Below are 17,393 nucleotides of genomic sequence, written 5' to 3'. Positions count from 1 at the left end.
TTACTACGGAACCGGTCACCGGTGACCACATAGGGGACACTTCCGGATTACGCAAAAAACCCAATCATGCGACATATCAATCTTCATTAAATTGGACAATTATGACCATCTCCGGTCATGCCGATGTCATAAACTGTTTGCAATGCTCCATGAAGATTTATGTAATGATTTTGGTAGTACAAAAGTCAAAATCCGCGGGTTTCGCAAAACCATTTTAGTACAACTTTCCAATGTAATGGAGGGAGAGAGAAAAATATGGTCAAACGTATTAGCCGATGCTCATGAGTAGTATGTAACTGGCGGGGGGGGGGGAGAAAACCCGGAACTCCGGCAACTCGGCCAGGGCCACGCGTACTTACGGGATGGAATTTTCTTGAAGACGGTCTTCGCCATAAAGTCCTGAAAGCGTTGTGCATAGAAGGAGGGTCGGTGTACCGATACGGTATCCTGCGCGAAAACCGGAAAGAAAGAATCTCATTAGTGTCCTTTCTCGGTACAAATTTGCTACAAGAAAAAAGAAGAAAAACTTACACCGTCGTGTATAATACTTTTCCACGTGTGTTCCAGCTTTTTCCTTAACCTATACGATTGCAGGATGTCGATGATGCCGATGAACAGCAGGAGCCGCTCGCCTTTCTCGCTGCGGGCAGGAATACCACCGGGTCTGAAGGGAGCAGTTAGAGTTGGGGGAGGAAAATCAATTTGGAAACATATTTTAAAGTGACTCGAAGCGGGGAGATGCGATAATACTTACGGTACGTCGTCCTCCTCGTCGATTGGTTCGCTCTCGGCCTGAATACTTTCCATTGCAGTCGAATGCGCAACAAGCCGCTGCCGGTTGATTGACCTGGGGTGAAATTGAACCCGGTTAGTAATGATTTTGAATTGTGGGATCGCGAAGCGAGACTCGGAATGTAATCCCTGTTGAATAAACTTGAAGATGATATGAGAATGATTAAAAGAGAAAGAGATAAATGTTGTTGCTTTTTTTTTGTATCATCAGCGGGTCGATTTTAACTGATTGAACCAAATCTACAGCGGCTTTTCAAAGCAATCGTTTCGAATCTACTCAACTGATAGCATTTTCTTCAAATGTTTAGCACAAACAAAACTAAACGCAAAACAAAAATCATTTTAAAATGTCAATGTCACAGTCAGATCACTCGTTTTATTCCAACCAACTTTGATACCAAGATGAAAATGAGTTCGCGGAGAAAAACCACATTTTAGCGGTAGACTCTGGATGCGGTTTGGTTTTTTCCATCAAACAGCGAAGAAAATGGAAAATGGTGGGGAGGGGGGGTCCATACCTAATGAGCATTTTTCCGTACGTAGTGTTCCTGTGAGTGATTCGGAGAGTGTCGGAGAAGGGGGAAAGTTTGTTAAAGGTTGGTTTAGTTTCGACGCTCATTTCGAGAGACAGAGAGAGATTCCAAAAGGGTTCTACATCTATGGAGAGACAGCGAAACAGAACAGTGAGAGGGGGGTTCTAGATTATGTTCAGGGCTTAGCTTAGGAAAAAATCTTAACAAAAATCAACAATAGTAAAACAGGAGAGAGCTTTAAGGGGCATCCTTAAGGGCAAGGATTAAGCCAGAATCGAGAGAGTTTTTGCAGCTGAATTGAAAACAAAGTTTAAAAAAAAAACAAAACCTAATATTTCTTGGGGAATGATTATCAACAATACGGTACAAGACATCGATGTGTGGTGCACTGGACTGAGAGAGTGGTGAGTGTGTGGACTGAGTGACTGACTGTACTCTGCCGCTGCTGGTGGTGGTGATCTCCAAGTGAGCCATTTTCCTGAAATACCTCAACGGGAACCGGAAGGAGGACATAAGATTGGGCTTGGTATTAAGGGCAGATAGAAAAAAAAAACAGGTAACTTCAAACCATTCAGAGGAACAAGATACAGCAAAAGTTAAGCAAACAATGTAACAAAACGTGTATTTACAGCTGAAACATGGCGGTTTATGTTTTACAGAATGAAAATATTTGTACGCATTTTGAAAATCTGACATCACATTGATGCACGTAACGATTCCATAAAATAATTTTGGAGCCTTATTAAATGGATTGGATCATTTCCAAACAATTATTTTCACTCTGTTTAAGAACTAGTAGTTTATGCAACAACTTGCAAAATGATGATATTTTCAGCACGAGTCGCACATAAATACGACGAGTGGTTAAGAAATTTAGTTTTAATAGGATTTTTCAGTGAAACTTTTGTTTCCCATCTTTAGTTTGGCGTTTTTAACTTAGAAACCAAAACAGTGTCATCAAGTATCACATTTCGATACAAAAACTAAAAAATTGAACATTTTAGCAGTGTTATTTTTGGTAATAATAAGTAGGCCATTTCGTCACTTTAGTACTTATATCATAGATCATATCTCTATATACGATAAAAGGCTTGTCTTTATGTATATTTTAGAATGAAGTTACAAATACCAAAACGCAAATCTAACAAGAGAAGTAAGCATTTTCAATCAGAAAATGCAAAGATACCAATTTCTAAATTGCTTGAGATAGTTGATCCTCCAATCCAATCAATAACAATTGAAATTCGTTTTGTTGTAAAGCAATTCCTATTCTCATTTTCTCATTCAGCAAAGTTTAATGTAGTGATAAGGTAAACCTCTCTTCATATTTTTTTAATGTGTTATGCTTATATTATTTTTATAATCTAGTCATAATTAAATTATAATATAATATAATTTTGTAATCAAGAATAATTTTTCAAAAACCTTTTCTTGATTTTTTTCATGGCCTAGTTTAAAAAAAAATCAAGAAGTTTCACTATTAAACATTGAAAATTGAGCCAATAGTTTCATAGTTATCGCGAAAAAGAGGGCTATTAAGATAACGCTGAGAAAAAAATATGTTTAACTAAATTTAAACTTTAAGAAGCTCTAACTGTATCACAAAAATCAGCAGTTCGATCAAAAAACTCAACAAAAGAAAACATTTGGATTTTGTTTAAGGGTTGCTTTACCTTTATAACATTTTTTTAAATTGCAAAGAAACTGAAAAAAATCAAATTATTCGCTCTACAGCATTGCCTTGGCGTTCTCGATTGCGAGATTCCGACTCGAAACTAAGTGTTCGAAGGCTTGATTGTTGAGGCAATTGCAAACCTCTTTTTACACCTTAGCTTCCATCCACCCCGGGATTCAAACTGACGACCTTTGGATTGTTAGTCCAACTGCCTACCAGCGACTCCACCGAGACAGGACCCAGGGAGACGACTCCTACACCTGGACTGAGCTAACGACCTAACCTTTTTTGGTTAGTCCGGGGCCAACATTTACTTCCCGTCCGACGGAAGGCGTGATCAGACAAATCTCGTCTCGAAAAATGCCACCGGGACCTTCTGGGATCAAACCCAGGCCGACTGGGTGAGAGGCAACCACGCTTACCCCTACACCACGGGTCCCGGCCTAAAAAAACTGAATATTTTTAAATAAATTTCAATTGGATCTGTGAATTTACAGCGAAAAATGATTCTAGCGCAAAAGATGTCTTTTTTAAGTGCCCTAAAACATATTAAAAAAAATCAAAAATCAAAAACTTTATGTGATTAAAAGCCAATAAAAAACGTGATTTTTTCTGTGTAACTTTTTTTTCTGAAAAGTCCTGATCATACCACCAAAACCAAACCAAAATGATCAGAAAATCCTTTATTAAGATACAGATTTTCGAACATTCACATGACTATTTTTCTATGACAAGCCCGCAAAATTGAATGAATCCTTGAATGGCAAACCATGGTGCAAAATGGCATGGACATGCGATTCAAAACATACAAAACTAAAAATTTCAAAAAAAAAATACGAAATCCTACAGAATTAATCTGAATGTTTGGGTGCCTTTCAACAAGTTTTATAATTAGTATCTTAGAAACCATTGGTCCAATTTTCAGTGTCAAAATACGCAATCTATTTGAGATTTTTTCAACTCTTTCCTCGACTTGCAACATAACTGTAACCATTTCGTCGCTTGTATGTTATCTTGTCATACGTCAACTATAAAAAGGCAGGACGTGTCGCAATATTGCACACAAGCAAAGATTTTATAAAACTTTTCTTAATTTTCTCGATTATCCGAAATTCGTTTTATTGGGAACTTCGAATAATTGAATCATGACAAAAAGAACATTTTTTGACATTTTTTTTTATTTTCTCAACATCAAATTAGAGTTCTGAATAACCCAAAAGTAGACAGTCAAATATTTTTTTTGTGAGGACTTCGTATAATCGAGTCTGGACTATAATTTTAAATTGTTTGAAAATATTTTTTACATTAGTTGTGTCAAAACAATAAAATTTTGAAAGACATTTTTTTAAAATGCTCAATGATTTGATTGGATATTGATAATCGAAAAAGGTTATCAAATAAAGATGGTTAATTTTTCAATCTTATATGTTTATATCTAAGTCGCACATAAAAGTACTTGAGTGATGATATTTGCAACTAGTTCAGAGTTCCAATGATTTTATTTTGAAAATTTTTGATAAACATGTTTTTTTTTGTAGATAATAGGACCACTCGCGTACACAGCAAGATTGGGTAGCTGCCTCACCATAGTCAAAAATGTTCTTAAGAAATTCTATAAATTCTATGAATTTTAATATAACTTTATCCTCTGAAGGAATGGATGTAGAAACAATATCCTCAAATTTATAAATGCTGAGATTTTTTTTTAATTTGCAACACGACACGATGGTTGCTCGTACAGTAAAAGTGAAAGTAAAAGTAAATATAGATTGCTACCTTGTAATCATGAAATGATTTTCCACCTGAGTAAACCGAAAAGTAAGCAAAGAAACCCAGAACATGTGGCTCAAACCGCGAAATCAATTGCTTCCTGGGCGCCTTTCTTCGCTTCAATTAGGCTGAAATCAGTTACAATAGCGTAGAGTAGCAGCAGCACGTGTGTCAACCACTGCAAACTACCGAACCACCAGAAGAACGAATCACTTAATCCCAGAAGCGTCCCACTAAAGCTGTCCTAATAGCCGATTAAAATCTCGTTGCTCTTGCTCGCTCTCTAGCTCACTCACATGCACCTGTTCAAGGAACGTCAATGTACACACCGTGTTTGTGTGTGTGTGTGTGTGTTTGTCTCACTGTTTTAAAGTATGTACGCTGTGTGAGAAATCGATGAAAATTTAATCAAACTGTATCCGGGGATGTCGTCTTCATCGGCTCCGAGTTAGTTGCTGCTTGCGCGCCTCCTGGCTGGTGTCACCTGTTTGTACGTGTGTGTGTGGGTGTTTCACTTTGGTTCAGTGTGGGTGCATCGTTTTTAAAAACCACAATTGCCAAAGCCGGTCGTGCATGCGAAGTGTCGTCCCCTTTTCCGGAGTGGGGGGGGGGGGCGCGTGGAGAGAGGGTTCGTGGAACGGTTGGCCATCATATGCTTAATTAAACAAGGCCGGGCCACGATTCCTCAACCATCGGTGGCCACCCACCGACTAGCAATAGAATTGCTAGCGTTTAACAAAAACAGAAGGAAAAAACGATTGAACGAACCAACAGCAACAGCAACAACATTCAAAAAGCTCGGATGGGTTCACCGATGGTCGAGGACGTCCTCCCCAGGCGCGCGCACGCGGGACACCAACAGCTATTTATCGTGGGTGCAAACACACTCACACCAGTTAGAAAACGCGGGGTGGGAACAAAAAGCCAACCGGAGTGGGGGGTTGTGCGGCAAGAGGCCAGTTCAGAGGTAATTCCAGCCTTACCTGCTCCTGTTCAGTGCCGTCGTCCGTTGCTCCTCCCGTTCCTGCACCATGTACTGGTCCGCCTCGGGCGCGTCCTCGTAGTCCGATTCGCCCTCGGACCGGGCCTTGGCCGCCGCTTCCTGCTTTTCCTTGAGCGCCTGGTCCAGATTGTGGACGCCCACCAGCAGCGAGTAGTCCATGATCTTGAACGACTCGAGCACCCGGCAGTCCCGCTGGATGGTTTTGATCAGCGCGTTGCACGTGTCCGCCTCCAGGAAGATCCCGTTCGGGTGGTGCTCCATAAAGTCCAGATCTTTGTACGTGGGCGAGCCCTTGTTGCGCTCCGCTTTGTTGGCCTGGAAGATTGGAATAAATGGTATTATTGAAATTTTTCATATTTAAATATCATAGTCCAGGCCACGAACGAGCTTGATCTCACCTTTCGTTTGTACGTTGACCCCTTCAGATCGTACTTCAAATGCATTTTCACGTACGACGGCAGCAGGTTGTTCATCGCGACTAGCCGGACGTTTTTACTATTGCACTGGTAGCAGTACAGCCCGAAGAACTTGGGCAGTAGCGTGCGCGGGTTTTGATTCAGATTCATGTAATATCTGCAAGGGATTAAATGTTAAAGGTTGTCAGCACGCGCGTATTCCTAGCTTACCCTGGTAACAGCTTCTGCAGAAACTCGCCCTCCTTATGCTGCACAGTCTTGATGATGAACTCGTCGTCATCGGTCAGATAGAAGATCGAACCGGACGCGCCCGGATTCGAGAGCTCGCGCAGTGGAGCTGAACACATTGACATCTGCGGAAAAGAACACGCAAACAGTTATCCACAGGTACTCTCTCAACCCAAAACCCAGATCCTCACCATGAAATCGTCCGGCTGTATGCCGAACAAATCCCGAAAGTACCGGAACGCGATCGGGGCGTAGATTTTAAACTTGAACTCGCTAAAGTGATGGGCGGGCGTCATGCTGGAGCCCTCCGGCGGGAACGATATCGTCTCCAGCTCCCAAAAGTCCATCATCAGCAGGTCGCGCCGCGGTTTCGACGCCAGGCTGCCGACCGTGTGCTGAATGCCGAGCTGGATCGAGCCCATGATCTGCGTCGTCTGGATCTTCTTGTAGGTGATCTCGCCGCCCTCGCCCACCCGCCGATGGCCCAGCTTGCGCTCCTTGTCCGACTTGGGCCGGTGGGGCCGCGAGGCCAGCGGCTGGTCCGCGGACATCTGGAAATATTAGGAAGAAAGGAATCGATTAGAAGCTGTTACTAACATTCATCACATTGAAATTCAGTTCTCGTTCTCTTCAGCACCTCCCAGTATGACCCAATTCTCGAATCCCCAGACGAATAAAAATTTCATTATCCTAGATGAGGCACCACCCTCCAAGAAACTAACCTGGATGCACTTCATTAGCCATGCAGCACGAGTAATAAGCGAGTGCTACCCTTGGGAGGGTCACCACGTAATTTGTCTCCCGTAAATTGCATTGTTGGTGACTGGGATGAAATTAAACGCTGATAAAAAATAAGGTGGTCGGAGGGCATCGCCGGGGGGAATACCTCAAGTGTAACCGCCGCCGTCAAACACAACAAATGGACAATTGATGCAAAATCGCACACTTGATGATGGCAGCGCGCACACACACACAGATCGCATGTAAATCGTTGGCTTTAATATTATGCATACAAACGATAACAGTATGATAATATCACCGGTTGGGACGGGAGGTGGAAGGATGGTGTCTTTTGAATTGCAGAAGAGGTGGGCGTGAGTTTGTGGGATGTCACGGGGAACGAGGGAATCCCTCCCAGGACTACTTTGTCACGGTGGGAATGATAGTGGTATAGTGTGGAAGATATTGAAAAGTGACCCTTAAAAGATCAAAGAATTTGTAAAATACTCCTATTTTAACATGCAAAAAATACTACAGATTCGTTCATATGAATATTCATTACCTTCCTATTTAGGGAAAATATACCCATTTTAAGCCTAATAAGCGGTCGTGTTTGAATGATGCTGGATAATCTGGAGTGTTCCTTGAAATTTACTAAACCAAGAACACCAACGAGTAGAGCAACTTTTTGTGAATATTTCTGTTGATTCTCACTTTTACTAAATGTTATTCTATTCCTTTTACAAGCATTCAAAAAAAATATTTCCCAAATGTTTTCTAATCTGTCGAGAATGCATTAGGCCACGCCCATTTTCCTTTTTTCAGCTTAGTTCTTTTTTTTTCAGCGCTCTTTTGGGTCTGCTAAGTGCTGCCAAAATTGATGAAATTTTAAGCGAACACTCACGGAAAGTAGCATTTATAGAGAAAATTTCCTGGCATCCCTGGCTCACTCCAACAGGCGCTGCTGGTGGTGTTGGTGGTGGTGGTTTGTTCTTTATTTGCCCTCACTTCTCGCTCGGTTTTCTTAAGCCTTCGATTGGAATGGGTCGTCAAAAGTCAAACGTCAAAAGACTTGGCGCGTTTGTTTTTTTTTATGGCGCTTGCTTATTTTTCAAGTGAGTGACTAACTAAAGTTCAAAAGAACATGTTCCCGCTAGTTGGAAGCAATTTCATATCTTAAGTGCTTTGAAAACGTTAGCGCAAGATATTGATGGCGACTTTCGTTAAGCAGTTAAGCTCTCATCTTGCGTGTGGATGTGTGTGCCACCAAAATGATGAGAAATATTCTCGCAAAATGGAAATTATGATCAAAAGGGCATTCAATTTGATCTTTTTAGCCAGTACCTACATGGCATAAATTTGCGTGCTTACTTGAGACGGTGCTGTTGTTGAAAGTTTATAGCCTAAATAGTATTTTTGGAGCTTTAATCGAGCATCAAACTCTCCATATGACGAAGATATGAGTTTTATTAGAAAGGGTATATTTGCCCTAGACTGTCTATAATCAATATATTTTCTAGTAGGAATCTCGCAATGAAATACTGTATCTTGAGAAGGAATTTTCTGATCGATTTGGTGTCTTCGGCAAAGTTGTAGAATATGATAGAGAAAATAGGTAAACGGAAAAGGATCATTTTTTTAATTTAACTTTTCATGACTTAAAGTTGAATTCCTAAAACTTATTAAGTTTTCGGGATCCTAAAAGACATTTTTGTTTGAGTCATAATGTGTGTCTGGTTTATGCATTTGAAAATATCGAAAAGCTGGACGAAAAAATTGTAAAAAACAAAGCAAAATCGAAATTGCAATTTAAAAGTACTTACATTTTTTTATAAAATGTACCGGTTTCAAGTTCTTAATACTATTAGGTATAAATTTTAATTTTTTAAAGGTTTTTTTATTTAAAAAAAAATATTAAAAAAGAACTACTTTAAAAATTATTTAAGAAAGGCTGAGAAATTTTTCTATTATGTTCTCTCTGTAACTTTGAAAATTGGGCAATTAGTTTCTGGGAAACAACCTCACAAAGAATTCGAATCGATGAAAATTAATTTCACTAAGTGTCACCTGATTAGCACGTAGTTTTCAACTAGCGATGTATCGGAAACTGTTGGTCCGATTTTTAATTTACAAATTGATCTATTTAATAAAAATATTTGAAAAATATAATTAGGTCTAAAATATGAAATAAGGAAAAAATCTATTTTTAGACCTTTTCATTAGATTAGCTAGAAAAGATCGGACAAATTCCCAAAAGTACACCCAAAGGAAAAATATATCTCAAAATCTGCAACAGTGGATTTGGTGCAGAAAATGTCATATTTTATAACATTTTTTGCAGCAAGCCCCTAGATCATTTTTGCCCGCGTGTAAACATTTCAGCGATCTGCAGTTCTCACCAACACATATAACGCTGGCCCGTCCCCGAGCAACACTCCAAAGAGAAGCATATATTGGTGCTCTTTCACTCACTTTTCATCAAGCATCCATGGCGCGGTGGTAGCGTGTCGGATCAATAACCAAGAAGTTAGTGGTTCAATCCTCATTCTTTAAAGGGATTTTTTGTGAAATACAACCGGTCGGTAATGTCGATAATTGTCGATAACGGGCAAAACTGTAATACCCCTATATTGCAAAAAATGCATGAGGACAGTTTTCATGCAGATTCTGATATACTTTCATGCCGCCATGCATCAAAATCATGCGACTTCCAGTTGGGTGTACACTCGTAATCAAAAAATGATATTTGGTTTGGCATGAACCGGGAATTCTGAAAATATAAGCTCATTTGATCCTCTACAGCATTTTTTTTTACAAAAAATGTATTTTGGCGTCTAACGAGGTCATTTTTACCATGAATTGGTTGGCTTATTTAGTTTTTAAGGTTATATTACTCTGCTAATTTTGTTTTAAGCACATCTATATTTTCTGAATAGTCCTATAATTTTACCATGACAACAAGTCGATCAGAAAGTTCCTTCTCATAATGTCGAATATTTTGATTACACTTTTGTGTGGATTGCTCAAAAAATAGTATGGAGACTTATATGGATTAAATTATTCAAAATAGACATAGGAAAACGAATGAACAAAGTTTAATTCAAATAACCAAACTTTACCGTTTCATGCCCTCACAAAAATCGGACTCAAATCTACCAAACAAATTCACTTGTTGTTTTGTTTATGTTTCCTAATATAATATTTCGAATTATTTTTTCTAATGCCAAAACAATAAAACTTGTTCGTTCAAAAAACATAACATCTCTTGTTTAATTATTCACATTTTTTTAAATGCATTTATCTTGTTCAATATTCTATTTTTATTAGCTGGTTTAGCAAAATTTTTCATGATTTTCCAGTCATATTTTTCATTATTTTAGTGCTTTCTTGATATAGGTTTTTTGATTTGTTTAAGATAATTACATATTTACATAAATGAAAAATGAATTCTGGTTTTCTCCGCTGGCCGGCAGCGAAATAATTGAAAAGTGTAGTTTATAAGCCGAATTGTCTGGCCACGCGGCTGATCATATTCTATGTTCAATTCCTAACCCCTTATATTAATCTCAGTGATAGATGCATCATTATGCTAAAGAGCCTGATAAATCTACCAAAATAATCGAGCTTTTTTTTGAAAAATATTTGAAAATAAAGAAGAAGAAAAAATTAAACTGCAAATTTGAATTAAAAATTACATATTTTTTTAAAGTAACGTAACCCCACCGTGTTTCTGCTGTAAGGATTATACACTAAGCACGACACAACACACGTGCTGGAATAACAAACAGCAATTAGCGGCCGGCTCTGCCGTGTGTTGTGACATAGTGACAGAAACTGCCAAGTGTACTAGGCGCCGTACTACAACAGCGAGGTTAAAATAATTGAATTACGCTGCCAACTCACGGGCGCCGAAATCGCCCGGTTCCACGAGAAAACCCTAAACCAAGAACGAAATATTAAACAAGGCACAGGATTTCTGAACCATCCATTTCCACAACATTAAAGCCACCCGCATCAACACAAGCCCCGGCAGAAGCCAATAATAAACGATAAACATCTGCTGGGAAAATTCCGGCTCCGGCGAAAATTGGTGCCTTCGGGGGTAGGAAGAAAGCAAAACAAAAGAAAACAACAATAACAGAAATTGAAACTGATTTCGGGGGTGGGCTTTTTCCACCGGCAAACGCTTTTGCAGAGGATTTCCACCGTCGTTGGTTTCAGAACGCCTTTTTCCGAAGCCAATGTTGCGATAGACGATAAGCAAAAAGATAATGCTTCGAGAAGCATCAACGAGAGAGGTGATTTCGGCAAATTTATGCAATCGATGAGCTTTTTTGAGTCCTTTTTTTTACTCAGCGCAGATAGTGTTGTTTTATTCAGACACTATTTCGGCGGATTAAAAATTTATTCGTAACATCAAAGGTGCGAATAACATCAGCGAGACACAATGCTTCAATGGTTTATTGTTCACTGTTCCATCAAGTTGATGGCTGTCACAAAGAGGGACGAGCAAAATACACTCTCCCTTTGACAGGTTGTCTGGCATGAGGTGATGAAATTTACAGTTTGACTGAGATGAGAAGAGTAGAATTCGGGAGAAAACAGAGTTTCACATAAAAAAGTATTCAAAAAGTTAATCAGCTTTTGTTTTAATTTAAATAAAATTTTTATTTAAAAAAAAATAGTATTTTAAGAATCGTAAAAACTTAAGGAATTTAAACAATTTAAAGAATTAAAAAAAATTAATGTATTTAGAGATTTTAAAGATTTTTAAAAATTTAAAGAAAATAAAGAATCAAAAGTATTTGAAGAATTTAAAGAATTGCAAGAATTTAAAGAATTTAAAGAATTTAAAGAATTTAAAAAATTTAAAGAATTTAAAGAATTTAAAGAATTTAAAAAATTTAAAGAATTTAAAGAATTTAAAGAATTTAAAGAATTTAAAGAATTTAAAGAATTTAAAGAATTTAAAGAATTTAAAGAATTTAAAGAATTTAAAGAATTTAAAGAATTTAAAGAATTTAAAGAATTTAAAGAATTTAAAGAATTTAAAGAATTTAAAGAATTTAAGGAATTTAAGGAATTTAAAGGATTTAAAGAATTTAAAGAATTTAAAGAATTTAAAGAATTTAAAGAATTTAAAGAATTTAAAGAATTTAAAGAATTTAAGGAATTTAAAGAATTTAAAGAATTTAAAGAATTTAAAGAATTTAAAGAATTTAAAGAATTTAAAGAATTTAAGGAATTTAAAGAATTTAAGGAATTTAAAGGATTTAAAGAAGTTAAAGAATTTAAAGAATTTAAAGAATTTAAAGAATTTAAAGAATTTAAAGAATTTAAGGAATTTAAAGAATTTAAAGAATTTAAAGAATTTAAAGAATTTAAAGAATTTAAAGAATTTAAAGAATTTAAAGAATTTAAAGAATTTAAAGAATTTAAAGAATTTAAAGAATTTAAATAATTTAAAGAATTTAAAGAATTTAAAGCATTTAAAGAATTTAAAGAATTTAAGGAATTTAAAGAATTTAAAGAATTTAAAGAATTTAAAGAATTTAAAGAATTTAAAGAATTTAAAGAATTTAAAGAATTTAAAGAATTTAAAGAATTTAAAGAATTTAAAGAATTTAAAGAATTTAAAGAATTTAAAGAATTTAAAGAATTTAAAGAATTTAAAGAATTTAAAGAATTTAAAGAATTTAAAGAATTTAAAGAATTTAAAGAATTTAAAGAATTTAAAGAATTTAAAGAATTTAAAGAATTTAAAGAATTTAAAGAATTTAAAGAATTTAAAGAATTTAAAGAATTTAAAGAATTTAAAGAATTTAAAGAATTTAAAGAATTTAAAGAATTTAAAGAATTTAAAGAATTTAAAGAATTTAAAGAATTTAAAGAATTTAACAAAATTTAAAGAATTTAACAAAATTTAAAGAATTTAACAAAATTTAAAGAATTTAACAAAATTTAAAGAATTTAACAAAATTTAAAGAATTTAACAAAATTTAAAGAATTTAACAAAATTTAAAGAATTTAACAAAATTTAAAGAATTTAACAAAATTTAAAGAATTTAACAAAATTTAAAGAATTTAACAAAATTTAAAGAATTTAACAAAATTTAAAGAATTTAACAAAATTTAAAGAATTTAACAAAATTTAAAGAATTTAACAAAATTTAAAGAATTTAACAAAATTTAAAGAATTTAACAAAATTTAAAGAATTTAACAAAATTTAAAGAATTTAACAAAATTTAAAGAATTTAACAAAATTTAAAGAATTTAACAAAATTTAAAGAATTTAACAAAATTTAAAGAATTTAACAAAATTTAAAGAATTTAACAAAATTTAAAGAATTTAACAAAATTTAAAGAATTTAACAAAATTTAAAGAATTTATCAAAATTTAAAGAATTTAAAGAGTTTGTTTTTTTTGAAGAATTTAAAAAAATATAGAATTTAATGATATTGAAGAATTTAAAAAATTTAAAGAATTAAAAGAATTTAAAAAATGTAAAGAATTCCTAGAATTTGAAAAAAATATAAATTATAAGAACATCAGATGCAAACAGTTTTGATATTTAATTCAAAAACATGACTCAGGAAAGCAGCACACGCCAAAGAATGTCACTCATCGTGAAATGCACGGTGCCTGGAGGCATCCAACTCTGCGGAAGCGCTTGTCCTGAGAGCCTTCAAGCGGCTGCCATCGTCATCACAATGGTGTAAAAAGACAGCAGCAAATCTCTCTTTGAAGGCATTTAATTGTCCAAGGTGATGATAAGGAGCGCAGCGACAATCTTGAATAAATTGCAAAAGATGCAGGGGAGTGATTCAGGGTTGACATATTTCTGGGAATTCAAGATTCTTTGAAGAATTTCTATATTTAGGATTATCAACACAGATTTCTATGAAATAAATTGAAATTGCAATAAAACATCCACGCACATCAGCTTCTGACATAAATTTTCAAGGATGAAGCATACACGAAAGACTACACATATTTTTTTAGAAAAAAAAAATTAACAAAAAACGGAGCCAACTCGAAGTGACAATCAAGACTCACAAAAAAACAAACACTTTTTCTTTTCAAATTGACGGAAAAAGAAAAAAAGGGTCAATATTCTAAGTTGCAGTGTATAAATACGAAAATTTGAACAATTAAAAAAATCGTAATTCGTGAGTGGACCTGCTCATCTTAAAAAAAATGACACACCGAAAAAAAAGAGAGTTGAAAATCGATTCCGCAAATGGTTCATACTCGGTGCTCTCATACTTCTCAAGCTCCGTTCGTGTTCTGACACGTGTCTAAATGTCACCCACTTCTGGACTCTCTACCGCACACCTTTCCCCCGGCACTGTCAGTTCTGCCAGCAGCAAGTTGAACGAGTTAGGGAGAAGCTCGCGAATATCCTGCAAAAAAAAGCCAGCCAGAGAAGAAATGCTGCTGTGCAACCCTCTCTGACGACACGTTGTCTGGGTGAAGATTTGAAAGCTTTCCAAATAAAATGGCTATTATTTTGGCTGGTTGGTAGAGCTTGGGAGCCTGCTGCTGCCTTGGACGCGAACCTTGGTTCACGCATACTGGTGTTACCGTTTTCATGGCACGTATTAATGGACATTATATGATAATTGTCTGGTGGTGTCCTCTGGTTAATTGAGTAGAGTAGCTACACTATTGCCATCAAGGACAACTAATTAACTCTTAACTAAAAAAAAGTGGAAAGAATCGAACCAGTTACCTCTGGATTGACCTTCCAATATGATAGATACCTCTACTGCAAAATATGAAACCTTTTTGACCGTTATGACGTCAGTTGTTTTGCTACAATTTTTGCCCAATCAATTTTCAACCAATTTGTAAGCGCTATTTTTAAACTTTTCAGTTGACTGGCGACATTGACAACAACAAGAACCAGAAATATTTGCCTATCAAATATTCGGCACGGAAATCAAATTTCCGCACCACTAGGTTGACGGAATTTGTATTTCGCGTGAAAAGGTGTAAATAACCCACTCGTGTATCCCCATGAAATTTCAAAGCTCTCCAAAATCAAAAGCTTTGTCTGGAATACACGGAAGAAAGCGTTCGAGAAAAAATTGTATTTTTGTATTTTTGTATTTTTGTATTTTTGCATTTTTGTATTTTTGTATTTTTGTATTTTTGTATTTTTGTATTTTTGTATTTTTGTATTTTTGTATTTTTGTATTTTTGTATTTTTGTATTTTTGTATTTTTGTATTTTTGTATTTTTGTATTTTTGTATTTTTGTATTTTGTATTTTTGTATTTTTGTATTTTTGTATTTTGTATTTTTGTATTTTGTATTTTTGTATTTTGTATTTTGTATTTTTGTATTTTTGTATTTTTGTATTTTGTATTTTTGTATTTTTGTATTTTTGTATTTTTGTATTTTGTATTTTGTATTTTGTATTTTTGTATTTTGTATTTTTGTATTTTTGTATTTTTGTATTTTGTTTTTTGTATTTTTGTATTTTTGTATTTTTGTATTTTTGTATTTTTGTATTTTTGTATTTTTGTATTTTTGTATTTTGTATTTTGTATTTTTGTATTTTTGTATTTTGTATTTTTGTATTTTGTATTTTTGTATTTTTGTATTTTTGTATTTTTGTATTTTGTATTTTGTATTTTTGTATTTTTGTATTTTTGTATTTTTGTATTTTTGTATTTTTGTATTTTTGTATTTTGTATTTTTGTATTTTGTATTTTTATTTTGTATTTTTGTATTTTTGTATTTTTGTATTTTTGTATTTTTGTATTTTTGTATTTTTGTATTTTTGTATTTTGTATTTTTGTATTTTTGTATTTTTGTATTTTGTATTTTTGTATTTTTGTATTTTTGTATTTTGTATTTTGTATTTTTGTATTTTTGTATTTTTGTATTTTTGTATTTTTGTATTTTTGTATTTTTGTATTTTTGTATTTTTGTATTTTGTATTTTTGTATTTTGTATTTTGTATTTTTGTATTTTTGTATTTTTGTATTTTGTATTTTTGTATTTTGTATTTTTGTATTTTGTATTTTGTATTTTTGTATTTTTGTATTTTTGTATTTTGTATTTTTGTATTTTTGTATTTTGTATTTTTGTATTTTGTATTTTTGTATTTTTATATTTTTGTATTTTGTATTTTTGTATTTTTGTATTTTTGTATTTTTGTATTTTTGTATTTTTGTATTTTTGTATTTTTGTATTTTTGTATTTTTGTATTTTTGTATTTTTGTATTTTGTATTTTGTATTTTTGTATTTTTGTATTTTTGTATTTTTGTATTTTTGTATTTTTGTATTTTTGTATTTTTGTATTTTTGTATTTTTGTATTTTTGTATTTTTGTATTTTTGTATTTTTTTATTTTTGTATTTTTTTTTTTTCAGATTCATAACTAATATTCAAGAAATCATGATTTTTTAATCACGTTGAATTTTTTTTTTGTAATTCGTTACGTAAACATCGCAATTTTAGGTGTTCATGGTACAAAAATCGCAATTTCCGGAATAGTTTTTTTTTGTGTATCTCTACCAGGACCTCTCAAGTGGAGCCCATCTTCTCGGCTCGTCGACACCCCGGGCACGTGCCCCCGGTCAACTGCAGGGTTCAACCTTATTTCATCCGTATTCTTCGCAGCAGCAGCATCAAGAGTCATCGCTTGTTTTGGGCGCTAAATCACGGGATTTGTGCTTTCTTCTGTCGGTGTTGTCCAAGAGGATCGTCCGCATATAGTTCGTGGTAGGCAGAGAGCAGCAGCAGTTGCGGTCGACTGAGTTCATATTTACTCAACCAAGCGCGCGTACGGAAAGGGGGTAGTCTCGGGGGGTTATAATCATGTGTACGTGATTGCTGCGGGTCTCTCTGTAGTATACATTGTCCAGTACAGTGTACAACAATACAGCTGTGTTCCGCACGTTTTACAATCCGGTGGCAATTTGGCGACGGCCAAGACCAAGAACGGGGAGGTTGAAACCGTTCGCGGTATGACTTCATAGCGTCAAGATAAATATGGGAAAGTTGACGCCATCAGCTGGGTAGGGGCTAAGAAGAGAACAGCACCAGCTACTACTAGCTCAAGGTACGAGAAACTTGGCTTGCAACACTCGGACTTGCCGCGATGAACATAGTGTCGATGTCGTCAATTATTATTACGGACTTCTCTTTTGTCTCTCCTTTTATGTTGGCTAAACATTATTATTCGAAAAGTGCTGACCAAGTGCTTAATGGGACGTGTGGCATGATACGGTACGGGAACTCA

The 17,393-nt window shown here is 34.7% G+C and overlaps 1 protein-coding gene across 13 annotated transcripts in view; it reads right to left on the bottom strand.

Moving 5' to 3' along the window:
- The window catches only part of LOC6039097 (phosphatidylinositol 4-phosphate 5-kinase type-1 beta), a 94,860-nt gene that overhangs the window by 34,521 nt on the left and 42,946 nt on the right, over positions 1 to 17,393 (bottom strand). For 11 of the 13 annotated variants that reach the window (XM_038257173.1, XM_038257176.1, XM_038257172.1 and 8 more), the window contains exons 3-10: positions 6,609 to 6,968; positions 6,400 to 6,542; positions 6,172 to 6,346; positions 5,754 to 6,088; positions 1,311 to 1,340; positions 755 to 847; positions 532 to 664; positions 360 to 447 (exon numbers count right to left, since the gene is read on the bottom strand). In XM_038257173.1, the coding sequence (XP_038113101.1) occupies positions 360 to 447; positions 532 to 664; positions 755 to 847; positions 1,311 to 1,340; positions 5,754 to 6,088; positions 6,172 to 6,346; positions 6,400 to 6,542; positions 6,609 to 6,968 (1,357 nt within the window). The remainder of the gene's footprint in view (positions 1 to 359; positions 448 to 531; positions 665 to 754; positions 848 to 1,310; positions 1,341 to 5,753; positions 6,089 to 6,171; positions 6,347 to 6,399; positions 6,543 to 6,608; positions 6,969 to 17,393) is intronic. The other 2 variants (XM_038257165.1, XM_038257169.1) reach the window with 1 other exon arrangement.

Source organism: Culex quinquefasciatus, chromosome 2 (genome assembly GCF_015732765.1).
Source record: "Culex quinquefasciatus strain JHB chromosome 2, VPISU_Cqui_1.0_pri_paternal, whole genome shotgun sequence".
Taxonomy (NCBI): domain Eukaryota; kingdom Metazoa; phylum Arthropoda; class Insecta; order Diptera; family Culicidae; genus Culex; species Culex quinquefasciatus.
This window is presented reverse-complemented; position numbering and strand designations above follow the sequence as displayed.